The following is a 14985-nucleotide window of genomic DNA, read 5'->3' on the forward strand; positions in this document are numbered from 1 at the left end:
GTCCGCTGAGGAATGCTATTTGCAGTGTAGCAACCAAGCTAAGCATTAGCACGAATACTGCAATCAAAGTAATTTTCAGGTAATTCACCAACCGTGTTTGTGGTCTCTATCAAATCATACACCTGGCACTGAACAAAATAAAACAATTGCTTGCCAGGCTTGCCATTTTGCATGATTCCTGTATGCACGTGGCATGAAAGGTGGGAAGGTAAAGAGAAAAAATGTGTGAGACGTTTGCATGTTTTCTTTTTTTTTTCTTTTTCAGAGTGAAAGTTGTAGTTGGTACTACAGTAGAAACCCGCTGTTATGTTCCTCACTGCTGCGTTTTCCCGGCTGCTACGTCGTCTTCATTCGGTTTTGGCATAGCTTCCATAGGATCCAATGTATAAGGAACCCCTCTGTTACGTAGTAGCTGTGAAAACGTTCCCGCATGATGCGTCGCAACCCGAACCCGCCTGGGCTAAAGTAGGCAACGCGCTCCAACCGCCATTTTGGTTTTTGACGAGTTTTGACCAAGCTTGGCCGGGCTTGGCTATGGAACTGGCTGTAAGAAGCCGCACGCCAGTTCGAGAGGCCGCCAATAGATGGCCATACGTGAAAAATGCTCTCACTATCACTGTGATTATGGTCACCGCATGGTTTGTTGGAAGGTCGACTCATGGAGGAAGGAAACTCAGGAGAGGCCCTGTCGTCACTCTTTGTGAAGGTATAGCTAAAGGGAAGCTGGAAGTTGGCGTTGCTCATGGCGTTGCTCCGCCTATTGGGCCAGCTCTCCTCTCTCGTTTACATTTCTCGCGAAACCACGCCGCGCTGCGCGCAACTGGGCTGCTCCGTCGCGCGCGCTCCGCAGCAATACTAAACAATTGTTAGCACGTTAGCATGATTACGCCAAAGAGGGCAAAATTTCCCGCGGATATTCCTTCGTCCGTTGGCATTGCCGTGGCGCGGTGACGACGAGGAGCACGAGCCGCATGATGTCGGGGAGTTGCCAAATCCTAGCTTTGCAGAAGCCGTCGCGGCTCTGGACCTCCTCCGCAGGTACGTCGCACCTCACAGCGACGCTGACAGCAATGCGGCCTTCCAGGCTATTGAGAAACGTGTGGTGATTTCTAGCAAGTGAAAGAAACGGCAAGTAACCATTCTAGGCTTTCTTAAGTTCTAAACGCACTTTGTGGAAATAAATTGTCTATAGTTGGAGCTGCACTTTTTTCATTCATTTTCGGAGCTTTCCTCACTGTTGCGTTTTCCCGGCTGTTACGTTTTTTTCCTCGGTCTGGTGAAAAACGTATGAACAGGGTTCCACTCTATGTTGCTTTGTTGCACCTCTTTGTTTTGGTCTGATGCCAGCAGTGTTCTTTCCTTATGTGCGCACCGTCACATTTGTTGTAGTTTGCACTTTAGGGCTTGTCCAATGTAACTGGCATTTGGCGGATCCAGACAGCATGATTGAAGAAAATTTTGCCTTATAGTGTGCGGATGCACGACTCTCGCACGTCCTCTGATTTTGTTTTCTCCGCATGGCCCCCATCTCTTGTAATCCGGTTTCGCGATGTGGCCTTATGGCGGCGGTCGGTGTAGTTGCACAGTAGTGCGAGAGGTGGCGCGAGTTTTGCACTGCTAACACTGCCTAGAGGTGGGCTTACTTGGGCTTAAAAGGGAGAAGGCTTTTCCTCTTTGGCTATCGGGTCAGAAAGTGGTGCGATCATTCTGCGCTTGCGCCGATGCATGCTTCTGCGACACAGTCTCATGAGGCCTAGGAGCAAGACCCCGGAATGGACGAACACAATCATTCGAATGTGCCACCATTTGTATGACCACACACGCGAACAACCAGGTGTTGGTGTCCAGCATGGGACAAATATATTCACTCTATATCCAGTCGTGGTGAGTCGGACTTGCTAGATTTGTAAGGCTCCCATCTGTACCTTCTGTGGATAGCAATTAAGCTAGCAGGCACTAGTCTATGAAAATTGCAATAAATGCCCTTGTGATTATTTGCACTACTGTGTTGTCCCTTTGGCCCAAGAGTATCGGTGTGACCCCGACAATAGGGATAAGCAAATTAATGAGCTTTTAATGTTAAACCTTTTCTAAATATGCCCAGAAGTAATCAGCATGTTTGACGGTAGTTGCTAGGAGCTACGCACTAGTAAAGCTGGTTCAAGTTGGACTACAAAGCTCCTGCACACAGTAGATGTTCACCAGATTGTGTGCTCTTCAGTCTTTGTGACAGGGTGAACATGCCAACAAATTCTGTCATGAACACAATGAATCTGGATGTCAATGCAACTATTCAGCACTGAATGACACCTTTATCATGAGCTGACCGGCATTTTGTTTAGAATTAGGATGCTAGTTTCACTAGTTTGTTTCAGAACTACGTGCTGTCAGCCTTCTTCAGACACACTTTTTCAAACACACAAAGAATGTCAGAACTAATTTCTTTGCTAGAGGTGTCTGTTGGAATTGTATGGAGAACAGTCCCTGCGAAATTATTTGGAAGCGGGCATGGTTCCAGAGAGCCTAAAAATTTGGGAACCTCAGCTCATACTACTGAATCAGGAATTTGCTCATACTACGATGGCTATGATTCTGCCAGCATCTAGTGACCTCGTACGACCACAGTGCACTGTGGATTTTGGTGCCACACTTTGTGAAATGTCTGTGCATGTAGTTAGCACAGTAAGCACAATAGCTTACATTGCCCTTGTGACTTACATGTAGCTCTTTTATGATCCCACCCAAGGATTCATACATAGCCTAGCTTTAAAGCAGTAACTTTTATGGGTTATTCCAGCACTTAGTGCCCATAGGCCTTGCCACACAACTAGCTACCTGAAATAACTCTCGCAGTTGTTTCATTTAACTTCATGGATATTGTCAACATGCTTCAACATGTGTAACATTTCAACAGTGCCAGTAAGTAATGCCTACTACAATCACAATTCTTATAACTCATTATTACACTTGCTGCAAAGCTGAGTTTTATGTTAGACTTAGTAAGCAGTGGGGCCACAGTAGAAGTGATCCCAAATGGGCTTATGGGCCACTTTAAGTTATGGGCACCATAAGGAATTTTAAGAGTAGAAAGCGTATGTGTGCATTAGTAAACAAGATGCCTATATTACAATGAACTATAAAGTTGCTCCATTTATAGTAAATGCATACAATATGAAAGTCAATATAAAACAAACAAATTCTTTGCTTCTTTCCTCAGGTGCGAAAGAAAATTTACAAGAGCCTTTTTGATGGAGAAGGCACTACATCATGGTTTCTCCATGACCCAACTCTTGTCAAGTGTGCCTTTGAGTTTCCCACCCTTGCAGCCCTTCAGGAGCATGATCAAGGTAGGAAAAAGCTGGGCCATAACTTATTACAATTAACTTTCTAAGTATGCGATAACCCACCGTGGTTGCTCAGTGGCTATGGTGTTGGGCTGCTGAGCATGACGTCGCTGGATCAAATCCTGGCCATGGCGGCCGCATTTTGATGGGGGTGAAATGCGAAAACGCCCGTGTACTTAGATTTAGGTGCACGTTAAAGAACCCCAGGTGTTCGAAATTTCCGGAGTCCCTCACTGCGGCATACCTCATAATCAGAAAGTGGTTTTGGCATATAAAACCCCGTAATTTAATTTTTAAGTATGCAATAGCATAATCAGAATGTGATGATTGTGATGTTTTGACAGCTGCATGCGTGTGTGTCACAGGAAAGCTTGCTCATTCTTGTTTACCAATGGGACGTTTCTATACCTCCTGTCTATTACAAACGTGCAATTTCGTGTACACTGTCTTGCTTTCGTGCACACCCAGCATAACTCAAATTTTCTATTTTCGCATTCTTTCTTTGTGACAGCTAGCACTTTGAGACGCTGTGTTTGGGTGCACTGTCTTCGAGACTTGCCCATATCTTTTGTCAGGGGACTGTGATACTTCAAAAGTAGGTGAAAAAGACAACAACTCTGGGGTTTATGTGCCAAAACCACGATCTGGTTACGAGGCACGCTGTAGCGGGGGACTCCGAAAATTTGGACCACTTGGGGCTCTTTAACGTGCACTTAAATCTAAGTACACAGGTGTTTTCGCATTTTGCCCTCCGAAAATTTGGACCACTTGGGGCTCTTTAACGTGCACTTAAATCTAAGTACACAGGTGTTTTCGCATTTTGCCCCCATCGGAATGCAGCCACCGTGGCCAAGTTTCGATCCTGTGACCTCGTGCTTAGCAGCCAAACACCATAGCCACTAAGCAACCCTGACGGGTTAAAGTAAGTGAAGTCTGCCTATAACGCTATAAGGAAATGAGAGACCGATGGTGGAATCGAACGTCTGTTATCCAGCAAGACAGCCCACTGCTCTAACCATCAGTCCCCGGCCGCTCGCATGCATCACTCATGCCAATGGTGGCATGCGTCACATGCCGGTGACTTGTATTTTTCTCTGGTGACAGCTAGCACTTTGTTAGACTGCGCTGCCTTCGGGATCATCCCTCATTCTTCGTCAGACCTACAAAGTGCACGCAGTTCCTAATGTTATTGTGTTAATAAAATTTTGTGCCTCCCAGTGTGGTGAGTTGCAGAAAATCTTAAAAATAGGTATTGCGTATTGTATTTTTAATGTTTGAAGAAAAAGGTAGTTTTTTACCATTCTTTTTCCAGGAAGCGGGAAGTGTGAGGGACTGGCACCCCTCAAGAGAATGACATATACAGTGCAACATTTCAATATCTGTTCATTGGAAATTTTCAATAATTGTAAGATTTTGTGCTTGTAACTTATAATGCACATTTTAACCGAAAAAGTGAGCCTTCAGCACCATTTAAAAGGATACCAAAGACTATTTCGTACTTCATTTATTTGCTCTTGAAAAATTGAATCATTCTTGGAAATTATACGCTTACTTAAACACGCGTAATGAAAAATGCAGTTAAGAAGCCTGTTTGTACTTGCCATGCTCCAGATGATGTAAAGATAAAAGGCAATTATGGGTAAAGTGTTGATATTTATTACCATAGGGGCTACCAGAGCCATAGGGTGTCTGTGGCTTTGTTAGGCTTCATTATGTTGGGTTAGCTAGCTAGTATTCTTGAAAATGGAGGTCGACAATGCAACTCCTTCACGTGAAGTACTCTGTGTGCGCTGCTCTCTTTAAATAGAGCCTCTCTTAATTGCACATACGTTAGCATCGGAAATGGATTGTTCATCAGGCTCTAAATTAACGAGTAGCAGCTAGACACAGTTGTCAGTGAAACCACGTAACTTGAAGTGCAGTCACGTGGTGATGCTTTACCATGTGTACAGTAATTTGAAATCCCAAAGCAGTTAGGCAAGGCTTGTTTTTCTGCTTGTATAGGCATGCTCATCTGAACGGAAACAATGCACACGAACGAGTTAGTGTTCTTCTCCCTATCTTGTATGCATGCACCGTTTCTGTTCTTAAGGCTAAGGTGGGCTGGTCTTCAAGTTTTTTAGACTTGCAGAGTCATTGTTGATGCAAATAAAATACAAGCTGGTTGTAGTATATGCAGTCTGTGTTTGCAATCCTGTTTTTGTCTTATGTTTTGTTGGTTAATTATAAATAAATCATAAGAATTAATAATAATAAATAATATAAATCCTTGTGCAGAGGCACAATGGCTGCACCCTCCATCTCTCAACAATCTTGTGTGGCTGGCTCTGCACTGGAGTTCAGTACAAGACAAGAAATCCAAGGGCACTGAGTACCTCTTTGAGGTAAGCTGGCAACTGCCAACCAATTAGCAAAAGCATCGGGATGGTTTGGAACATGTCCTTGTCTTTCATTCTGCTGTTATGCATTTTGCCTGTCCAGGTACGAGTGTTCGAGAGGCTTCAGCGGGAGCCACATGCATTTAACTCCGGGGCAGCTGAGACGTTGAGTCAGATGGATACATTGGCATTCCTAGAGGCAGCACGGTACTGTGCGGCTCAGTCACTAGGCCGGAAATCCATGCGTCCTTCGCAGGGGCCCTTGGCACTCCCTCCTCACGTGGGTGTGCAGCTGTGCACAGGGCCACAAGCCGAGTGGTGGAATGCTGCTTACCGTCTACACACCAACACTGCCAGGTGAGCGTGCCATGAAGAGACCACAGTCAGTAGCCGGCCTTGTGCTTTCCTGTGGCATTATGTGCGTTAACGCAATGTAGTCTGGGCACATGGGTCTTGGAAAGTAATAGTTTCACTGATGATTACGGTGCTTCATAATGCTAAACTTGAGTGCATCTGTTATGGTGTTTTGAATTTACGATATGTTTTGGCAAAGAATTTGATTCTGAATGACATGATGCTCTCGGCTGCGGTGCCAGACAACTCGGACAGCTAGTTTAGCAGCAACAGCAGACGAAGCATTTCCACCGTTTGTGTCGCTCATTGTTCAGAAAAAAAAAACGTGAACACGGGAATGCTTCGCTCGCGTGGTGTGCATTCTCTACAGTTGACAAACGGTTTTTTGGACCCCACGGGGACAGAAAATAGTCCGTAATATTGAACAGTCTGAAAAATTCTTTCAGCCAGAAAAATAAAGTGTATTAGATTTAGAGCAGCTTAAAAAAAATGTCTAATAATGCTCTGCATAATACTGTGCTTGGAGGGGATCAGATTGACTTGTACTGATTTACACGATTGTAAGTCGACTCAAATGTAAGTCGACCCCCCCATGTCGCTTGACCAGAAAAAAAAAAAAAAAAAAAAAAAATGAGAGCATACCCGAGAGCGCATTCGATAACGAAAATTTATTAGTAGCTGACATTGTCACTGGACTACTCGTCTTCACTAGTGCTGCCATCGCCATCGTTGCTGCGGTCCCACAGTGCGTAGTGGTCCAGCGAAATTTCAGATTTGGCAAACGACCGCACCAGGACATCTTGCAAAACTGCAACCCACGCCAAATGCACCCAACCACACGTAGCCGTCAGGGAGGCTCTTTTGACAGGTCCGGTTGGCGTAATTTTGCAGTCTTCTGCCGCCAGCCACTCGTTGTACTCACGGTGGAGCAGAACCTTAAAATTAAGGCGAAGGTCCGGGCTTGTTTCATGACCACGTCGCACTTCAATGGCAGGGACGATCACGCATTTCAGCGACGTACGCCGCAAGCTTAGCCTACAGCTCCGAAAAGCGTCCAGACTTCGGCACGTGGGAAATTTGTCACTTGCCGTCACAGGGTGAAAATTTCGCTTCGCTGCAGTCGCCACTCTCGCACCACCCATTTAGAAACATCGAAATTGCAGCCCGCTGCGCAGTGATTTGTTTCTTCGGCGTAAAGGATGGCAGCCCTCTTGAACGCTGCTGTGAACGAGTGCCGAATGATTAGTGGGCCTGGAGCACTCGTGACGATTGGGGAAGCATAGAAGTAGCACATAGCCGGCAGTCAAGTGGAACGCTTCAAACCAATACCAGTGCCATAGAGAAAGAGAAACCCGCGAACGGTGTCTGCTCTTCCATGAACTACCGGTACTCCTCGCAAGCGCCGCCGTTCTGAGGGTGCCGCCGCAAATGAGAACAGCGGCGCTTCCATCAACTATTGACACCCCCCCCCCATGAGTGTTGCATGCACTGTAAGACTCTCAAAAATGTTGAAAAACCCTTCCGAAAAGCGAACAAACACGCGGGATAGCGAAAAGATACGGGTAGGGCCACAGAGCAAACATAAAATTGTAACCACGTTGTAGCTCCCGTTGGTATCGCTTTTTTTTTTATGCGGGGCCATGTTTTGGTTTCGATTGTAAGTCGACCCCCCAACTTCAGACTTCCAAATTTAAAAAAAGGGGTCGACTTACAATCGTGTAAATACGGTATTTGCGCAAGAGTGACGTGGTCTCCGTATACAATCTGACAGGATCACTGCGTTAGTGATCTGTGATCTCCGTTGCTGGAGATCGCCACGGAGATCAAAGAAATGAGTATGTTTCTTCGCACCACTTGGCTCTCGTGAACGCACAGGAGGTGCTGCCGATCATACAAACCTGAAGATGCAGAAACACACACAATGTTGTCTCCGATACATATCTGCTCTGTGGACACACCATGTGCAAATAGGAACTGAAACTGTAAAATAAAAAATGAATAAAATTGGATCCCGCATTAAGTGTTTATGATGACAGTGCTGACCGAAAAAAGAAATAAACAAGAAAAATTGCTGCCTCCTAGAGCATTTTGTCAGCCAAGAGTGGGCATGGCCTCCGAGACTGGAGGATATCGCGCGCTCTCTATTGAAAGGGTGTGTGCACCAATCTTGGAGGCTATACAACGGGCCACTGGTAGTCAAGCCTGTGCCCCTAAGAATTGGGTAGCATGGTTTGGAACGAGTGAAACGGCCCTGAATCCAGCAGTAACAAGTGCTTCTACTGGACCAGTCATTTGGCAAAATGTGCCACTGTTGCCAAGTACCTTTACAAAGACTTCAATTTCGGTAATCCAGGGAACACTGCAGTGTCTTTTGATAGAAGTTGGCGCACTAGGGGACAAACTTCCCATATAGGAGTGGCCAGTGTGGCAGAGGTTTTTCTTGGGTATGTGCTAGATATGTGGTTCTGTCAAATTTGTGCCTTGGCTGCAAATGTGGCTCAAAACGAGATAGCTCTGAACATGCTGATTGGAAATCGCCACATTCGTGCCAAAAGAACACCCTGTGCAAGGCTGGCCAGAGGGAACTAGAGGCGGCAATGATTTTGTTTCAGCACTCCCTTTTACTTCACGGCCTCGGATACCCCACCACGCTTTGTGATGGTGATAGCCAGTCGTACAGTGCCATCAGTGACACAAAAGTGTATAGCTTCATACACTGGGAAAAGGGACTGAATTGTGGAACCTTGTACAAAAGCACAAAGGGGTGAGCAGAGGGCGCATTGACCCTTTTAGCATAGCAGCTTGCTGTAGAGAAACGAGATGGTGCTTTCGATAGTGTGCTGCATGTTGCTTCAGTGAAGCATGCGAATACAAAAGCGTTATTACAGTCTACACTTGTTACAACGAACCTGTGTAAAACCGACTTTCGGATTAATGGACCATATTACAGCCTTAGTTTGTTCTACCTATTTTATTAACCCTTTCAGTCGCCACTTTATCCCGTTGATTCAAAACTTGCTTTCACCACATTTCTCACATCTTCAGAGTCATAGAAAGTGTACCGCTGCAGAAAAGATAAGAATTTTCAGTTGTTTAGTGAGTTTTGCCAAGTTTACAAAATGTGGACTCCATGTGAAAACTCACTACAGGAACATAAAATATCAGAACATAAGCTATTTCGTGTCTTGAAAAGCTTGATAAACATTTATCCAGCTACTTTTGAAGTTATGCCTGGTGTGCTACATTGTGAAAAAGAGCGAAAGTAAACCCGCTACAACAACATACTGACATCCAGTAGAAACACCCAACAGTCTCCCTTCCCATTAATTTTTCTAGGGCATTCTGAAAGTTGTTCAGAATTCCAGGACAATTTCAATCCTAAGTGTTTCAAGATGTGTACAGCACATTTTAAATATCATAACTTTCATCGGTGCTTTTTCTCTCGATGCACTAACTTGCTGTACACAATTGTGTGCACAGTGTCTGATACCGCTAATGCAACGAAGTTCACTGTTAACTGACTGCGCTACAGCGGACAAAATTAGCAGCAATTTTTGTGTTAAATCGAGCACATAAAAAGGACTTTTGCTATGTCGACATGGGCTGGCAACAGACTTTCGAGGGCGAGCCAACGATCACGGCTCAATATCTTGCAAGGGAGAGAAGAAAGCAGGGCAGAAGTGCACAAGTCTTTCGTGCGCAAGGAACGGGGTGGGGTTTCTACTTTGGTGGCTGCTGTTAATGGTGCGGCCACGCGGGCACCGTATCTTGAAAGCAATCTGCAATGTGGACAAAGTGTGCGCCTGCGTGGGTGCTGTATCTTCAAAGAAATATGCGATGTAAATAAAGCGCGTGCCCACGCGGGTCTCATCTTCAAAACAATCTGTGATGTGCACAAAGTGATCCCAGCACAGGTAGCTTTGTATGCGCTGTGCTTTCGACGTTTAGTTTGCATTGAAGCGAGAAGGTCAATTGAAGGTCAATTCGCTCGCTGCTGCTGCCGCGCTTATCTTTCATAATTTGCTATTGCAATCAATGTTTCGCCTTTCTGGAAAAACTGCACTTTTTTTTTTTACTTTGGACGTTCGTCACTCACTCTCTGCAATAAAATTGTTAGACATTGCGAGGAAAGCTTTGGAAGTGAGCTGTCTCGGATATTACAAACGCCGGGTGAAAAGGACATTTTTGGCGGATTATCAGGATCCGTTGTAATGAGAGTCGACTGTCTTCTGCACTCATTCTGTGTGATCAGTTCTTGGAAGTGCTACTGGGTTTTTTTCCAACACCCTGGGCTCCATTCATGCTGCAAGATATGGAGCGGTGGAGGGAAGACGTTGGCAGTAATGGGCTGCTAAAATTGTGACTGGCATATTAAGGAAATGAATCTGTCTCCAAGTTCACGAACCACTGCTATATAACTGCCAGAGTTGCCAGCTCTTCACGATGCATGGCTTCCTTCAAAGATGAAAAAAAAAAAAAACCAGCACTGTAGTGCTAACCTCCTAAGAAAGGACTTTAACCCCGGAATGTCTGTGCGAGTGAGTACTGCTTGTTATACGATGAGAAAGGGACTAGTGCCGCTTCTTCGCATATACAGTAAAACCTCGTTAAACCGTACCCGCTTAAACAGTAGTTCTGTTTTAAAAGTAGTAAAGTCAAATCCCCGACTCAACAGCCATTGAACATAATGCGTTTTGTATCCGCATAAACCGTACCAGTTTATTGCGCCCGCATTGGTTAAAATGTAGCGTTTCCGCTTTTCGTCGCGCAAACGCGGTGGTGCGTCTTCATCTGGCGGCCGGCAGAACAACAAGCCTCAAGAGATCGAAACAACAGCCTCCAAGCGCCCTGTGCGTTTGCACGTGAAGCCACATTAACATCAACATTGTTTCGACGCCATGCCAGAGAGCGTTGTGGCGTCGTGCTAGCAAGGACTCTCATCATGCCGAAGCTCAGATAAAAAAGATGCCGGGTGCTCAGCGTAGAAGAAAAATTTGACATCATCCGTTCTATCGAGTGTGACACGAAAAAGTCGGTGCTGGCATGCGACAGGGATCTGCTGTTGACTACGGTGTGTGGCATTTGGAATTCAAAGTTGCTCGGCAGTGCTGCTGCGACCGCGAAGAGATGTTGGCTACGAGGTTCGACTTTTTGCCATCGTTGCCTCTGTTGTTGCCGAAGTGTCAACTAACGACAGTGATGAGGACGACACAGAAAGGGACAGCACGGGCGATTCAGGCCCGACAGTGGCAGAAGCTGCGCGTTACATCAGCCTCATGAATGCAATCGACGTGACGAGAACAGGGGCGCGATAACGTAACTATTGCAAACTAAAAGCAGGGTTCGCACAGCCCCTTGAAACCCTTGAATATCCTTGATATTGACAGTATAAGTTCAAGGGCCCTTGAAACTACTTGAATACCCGTGAGCTCCTTGTAATCCTTGAAAATCCCGTGGGATTTGTTCCGATAGAGAAAATTAACGACGTACCTCTACAAGTCACGCTGATTTTAAAGGCCCTTTCGCTTACGAATGCCCATGAAAACAAGCTGTGTTGACTAAAGGGCAACATCAAGAAGTTTCGGTTTTAAATCCCGCAGCCCCTACGTCGTCTGGCAGCTAATATGCATCGGAAATCGAATCCAATCCAATGCGAGGCATATCGCGCGATCGGTTATAGTGCCTAGAATAAACTCTAGTGCACCGTCCACCGAGCGTCTGCAACGCGCGACGTTGGCACGGGCAGTTATGCCTGCCGCCGCGGGCCACCAGACGGCGATGCCTGTCGGCACCATGCTAAACCGTGGGGAGTTCGACTCGCGTTCGTTTGCGATGCGTTGATTGCAATGCGTAGTTCAGTTCGCGCCTTGCTGCCGCTTTCGTCGCAGTCTTTTCTTCTTGTGAGTGGGTGTTTTGCGTCTATGTATGCGCTCGTCTGTCTAAAGAAACTTTAAACAGGTAGCGAAACTGCGATTTCCCTGACAAAGACGTGGAAAGAAACGGCTCCTCTCATTACCCAGCGCGTCCGCAGACCCCGAATGTATCGCGGATTGAGACAAGAACATAACAGAGGCAGATCGCCGGGCAAATGGGGAGGCTCGCGTCGTGTCTCGCCTGAAGTCCGCCCATGCCTCAGCATGGTCCGGCACAGTCTCGTAGTGCAGCGCACCAGACGGCCGGCGGCGGCAGGCATCACTCTCGGTGCTACCGCGACACCCGCGCTCGGTGCACTAATGAGTACTCTTTGGCACTATAGTTGGACCGTCTCTCGGCCTCGTGCGCGCCATCTCAGTGAAGTTCGCGTTTGCGTTGTGTGTTTGGTTTGACAAGATGCCAGACGGGAAGTGTAAGTTTCAGCCTGCATGGCTGCAACATACGGACTATCGTCACTGGGTGAGACCGGAACCAAGCGATCCTTATCGAGCAAAGTGCGCAATATGTCAGAAGACGGTTGACATTGCAACGATGGGGGAATCTGCCTTGAAGAGCCACCAGAAAGGCGCGAAGCACCGATCCAAAACTGCAGCAGGTGAGGGCTGCTCATCCGTCGCAAGTTTCGTGCAAGCGGGAAATCTGACGTCCGCGGCTCCTTGTAAGCGTGAAACCACGGCAACTTCCTCTGGGGCTGCGACACTTGACGAAGACTGCAGAAAGCATGATTCCGTGATCGAAGCCGAGATTTTGTGGACGATGAAAGTTGTGTCGTCACACTACTCCTACAGCTCCAGTGGAACCATTTCCCAGCTATTCCAAAAGATGTTTCCGGATAGCGAGGTCGCGAGAAGCTTCATTTGCTCTGAGAAAAAATGCGCGTACGTCGCGTGCCACGGTCTACGCCCATTTTTCACTTCGCAGGTACAACAAATGATGGAGAAGTCTGTCAAATTTGTTGTGCTTTTTGACGAAACCTTGAATGAATACCTGCAAAGAAAACAACTTGATGTTCACGTCAGATTGTGGAACAACTGTGGGGTGACAACCAGATACCTGACTTCGACATTCATGGGTCACAGCACAGCGGACGACCTTATGCAGAAGTTGACGGAAACACTCGCGTCCTTTCCCCTGAGCAGGATTGTGCAGCTCTCGATGGACGGCCCGAATGTCAACTGGAGTCTTTTCAACAAGTTGCAGCAGCACATGAAGAATGACTTTCAAGTTCAGTGCTTGGATATTGGCTCATGTGGCTTGCACACAGTGCATAATGCTTACACAGCAGGAATGCATGCGACGAGCTGGCCAGTTGACACCTTTCTGTCGAGCTTATTCTCACTCTTCCATGATGCACCGGCCCGCCGTGAAGATTTTGTTGAAGAAACAAGGAGCAAGCTGTTTCCACTTCCTTTCGTACCCCACCGTTGGGTCGAGAATGTGCCAGTACTGGAGAGAGCCCTGGCTATGTGGGAGCATTTGAGGCACTACACTGAAGCAGTGAGCGATCACAGGCTACCCTTGCCGAAATGTAGAGCGTATGAGAACGTCAGTGATTTTCTAAAGGACCAGCTTGCACTTGCGAAACTGAACTTTTCCCTGAACGTTGCAATGGTTGTGCAGCCTTTCTTGACTGTTTTTCAGAGTGATTCTCCAAAGACAATTTTTTTAGCAAAAGAGCTTGAAACTGTCTTGAGGAGCCTCCTTGCAAGGTTCATGAAGCGCTCGGTGTTGACAGAAGCCACGAGCATCACGAAACTGCTGCGAATTGATGTTCATGATACTGCCAATTACACGTCACTTGAGAAGGTGGACGTTGGACGAGTGGCTGAGAAGATCTTAAAGAGCGGAAAAGCGAGTACCAAGTGTGTTTTTGAATTTAGGGGTGAGTGTCGGAAGTTCATTGTGAACATGATCCTGAAAATCATGGAGAGAAGTCCTATTAGGTACCCTCTGGTTCGAGGGTTGTCATGTTTCGACCCCAGAGAGATGTCAAAGACAGAAATGTGCCTTGGGAAGCTGAAAGTTGTTCTTAACTGTTTAATTGACAGCAAGCTTCTTTCTGAGCACAAGAGCGATATTGTGTGTGCACAGAAAAACGGCATGAACTGCAAAACTATGAAAGAGACCAGGAACGCCTTGACGTTCTCTTCGTGCGTCTTTTGAAGCATGACCCGGCGTTCTCGATGTTATGGGAAGTACTGAAGGTCCTTCTCTTGCTTAGCCATGGGCAGGCATCAGTAGAAAGAGGTTTCAGTGTAAACAAGCAGATCGCGGTCGAAAATATGGCAGAGCTCCCATATATCTCACAACGAGTCATCTGCGAGGCCGTGAAAACCCATGGTGGGCTGCTTAACGTTCCGCTGTCGAAAGAACTGAAGTCATCAGTGCGCCAACCCAGGCATAGGTATGCGTTATACATGGACGAACAGAAGAAGCAAGCTATAGCACAGCAGGTAACCTTGAAGAGAAAAGAACTCTAGCTAGAGCTGCAGAGCATGCAAGAGAAGAAGACAAAGCTCCAAAAAACTCTTAAGTGCTTGCAGGAGTCAGCGGATCGCTTTTCGGAAGACGCCAAAGCAAAAAATGACCTGACATGTCTTGTCAAGGCCAACAGTTTCCGTCGAACAGCCAAAGAAAAAGAAGCGGAGATAACAGCTCTTGAAAGAGAAATTAATGCGAAAATAGGGCTCCTTTCCTAAGTCATGTGAGGAAATAAAATTACGCTAACACTCCTTGAATTCTGCCTTTTTGCATCCTTGAAATCCTTGAAATGTCCTTGAATTTTCAGCCAAATATTGTGTACGAACCCTGTAAAAGTATTCCAAGCTCCGGCACCCGGCAATGAGAAAGGCGCCCCGGGACTTCTGCTGCACTACTGCTCGCGTGAACGGAGAATACTTAACGCCAACGAGGAATCTGCCATACGAGTGTTTGCCGAGAAGAGGGGCCTGGCTGAAAAGCTGGCACGCTGCTTC

General features: G+C 46.5%; 1 protein-coding gene and 1 pseudogene across 2 annotated transcripts in view; both read left to right on the top strand.

The window, feature by feature from the left end:
• Positions 1–14985, top strand: part of LOC142572214 (E3 SUMO-protein ligase RanBP2-like) — a 163568-nt gene that overhangs the window by 48554 nt on the left and 100029 nt on the right. For both annotated transcript variants that reach the window (XM_075681165.1, XM_075681166.1), the window contains 3 exons: positions 3218–3347; positions 5622–5728; positions 5826–6079. In XM_075681165.1, coding sequence (XP_075537280.1) covers positions 3218–3347; positions 5622–5728; positions 5826–6079 — 491 coding nt within the window. The remainder of the gene's footprint in view (positions 1–3217; positions 3348–5621; positions 5729–5825; positions 6080–14985) is intronic.
• LOC142573334 (uncharacterized) lies at positions 11825–14815 on the top strand (annotated as a pseudogene).

The sequence above is a fragment of the Dermacentor variabilis genome, chromosome 2 (assembly GCF_050947875.1).
Source record: "Dermacentor variabilis isolate Ectoservices chromosome 2, ASM5094787v1, whole genome shotgun sequence".
Lineage (NCBI taxonomy): Eukaryota > Metazoa > Arthropoda > Arachnida > Ixodida > Ixodidae > Dermacentor > Dermacentor variabilis.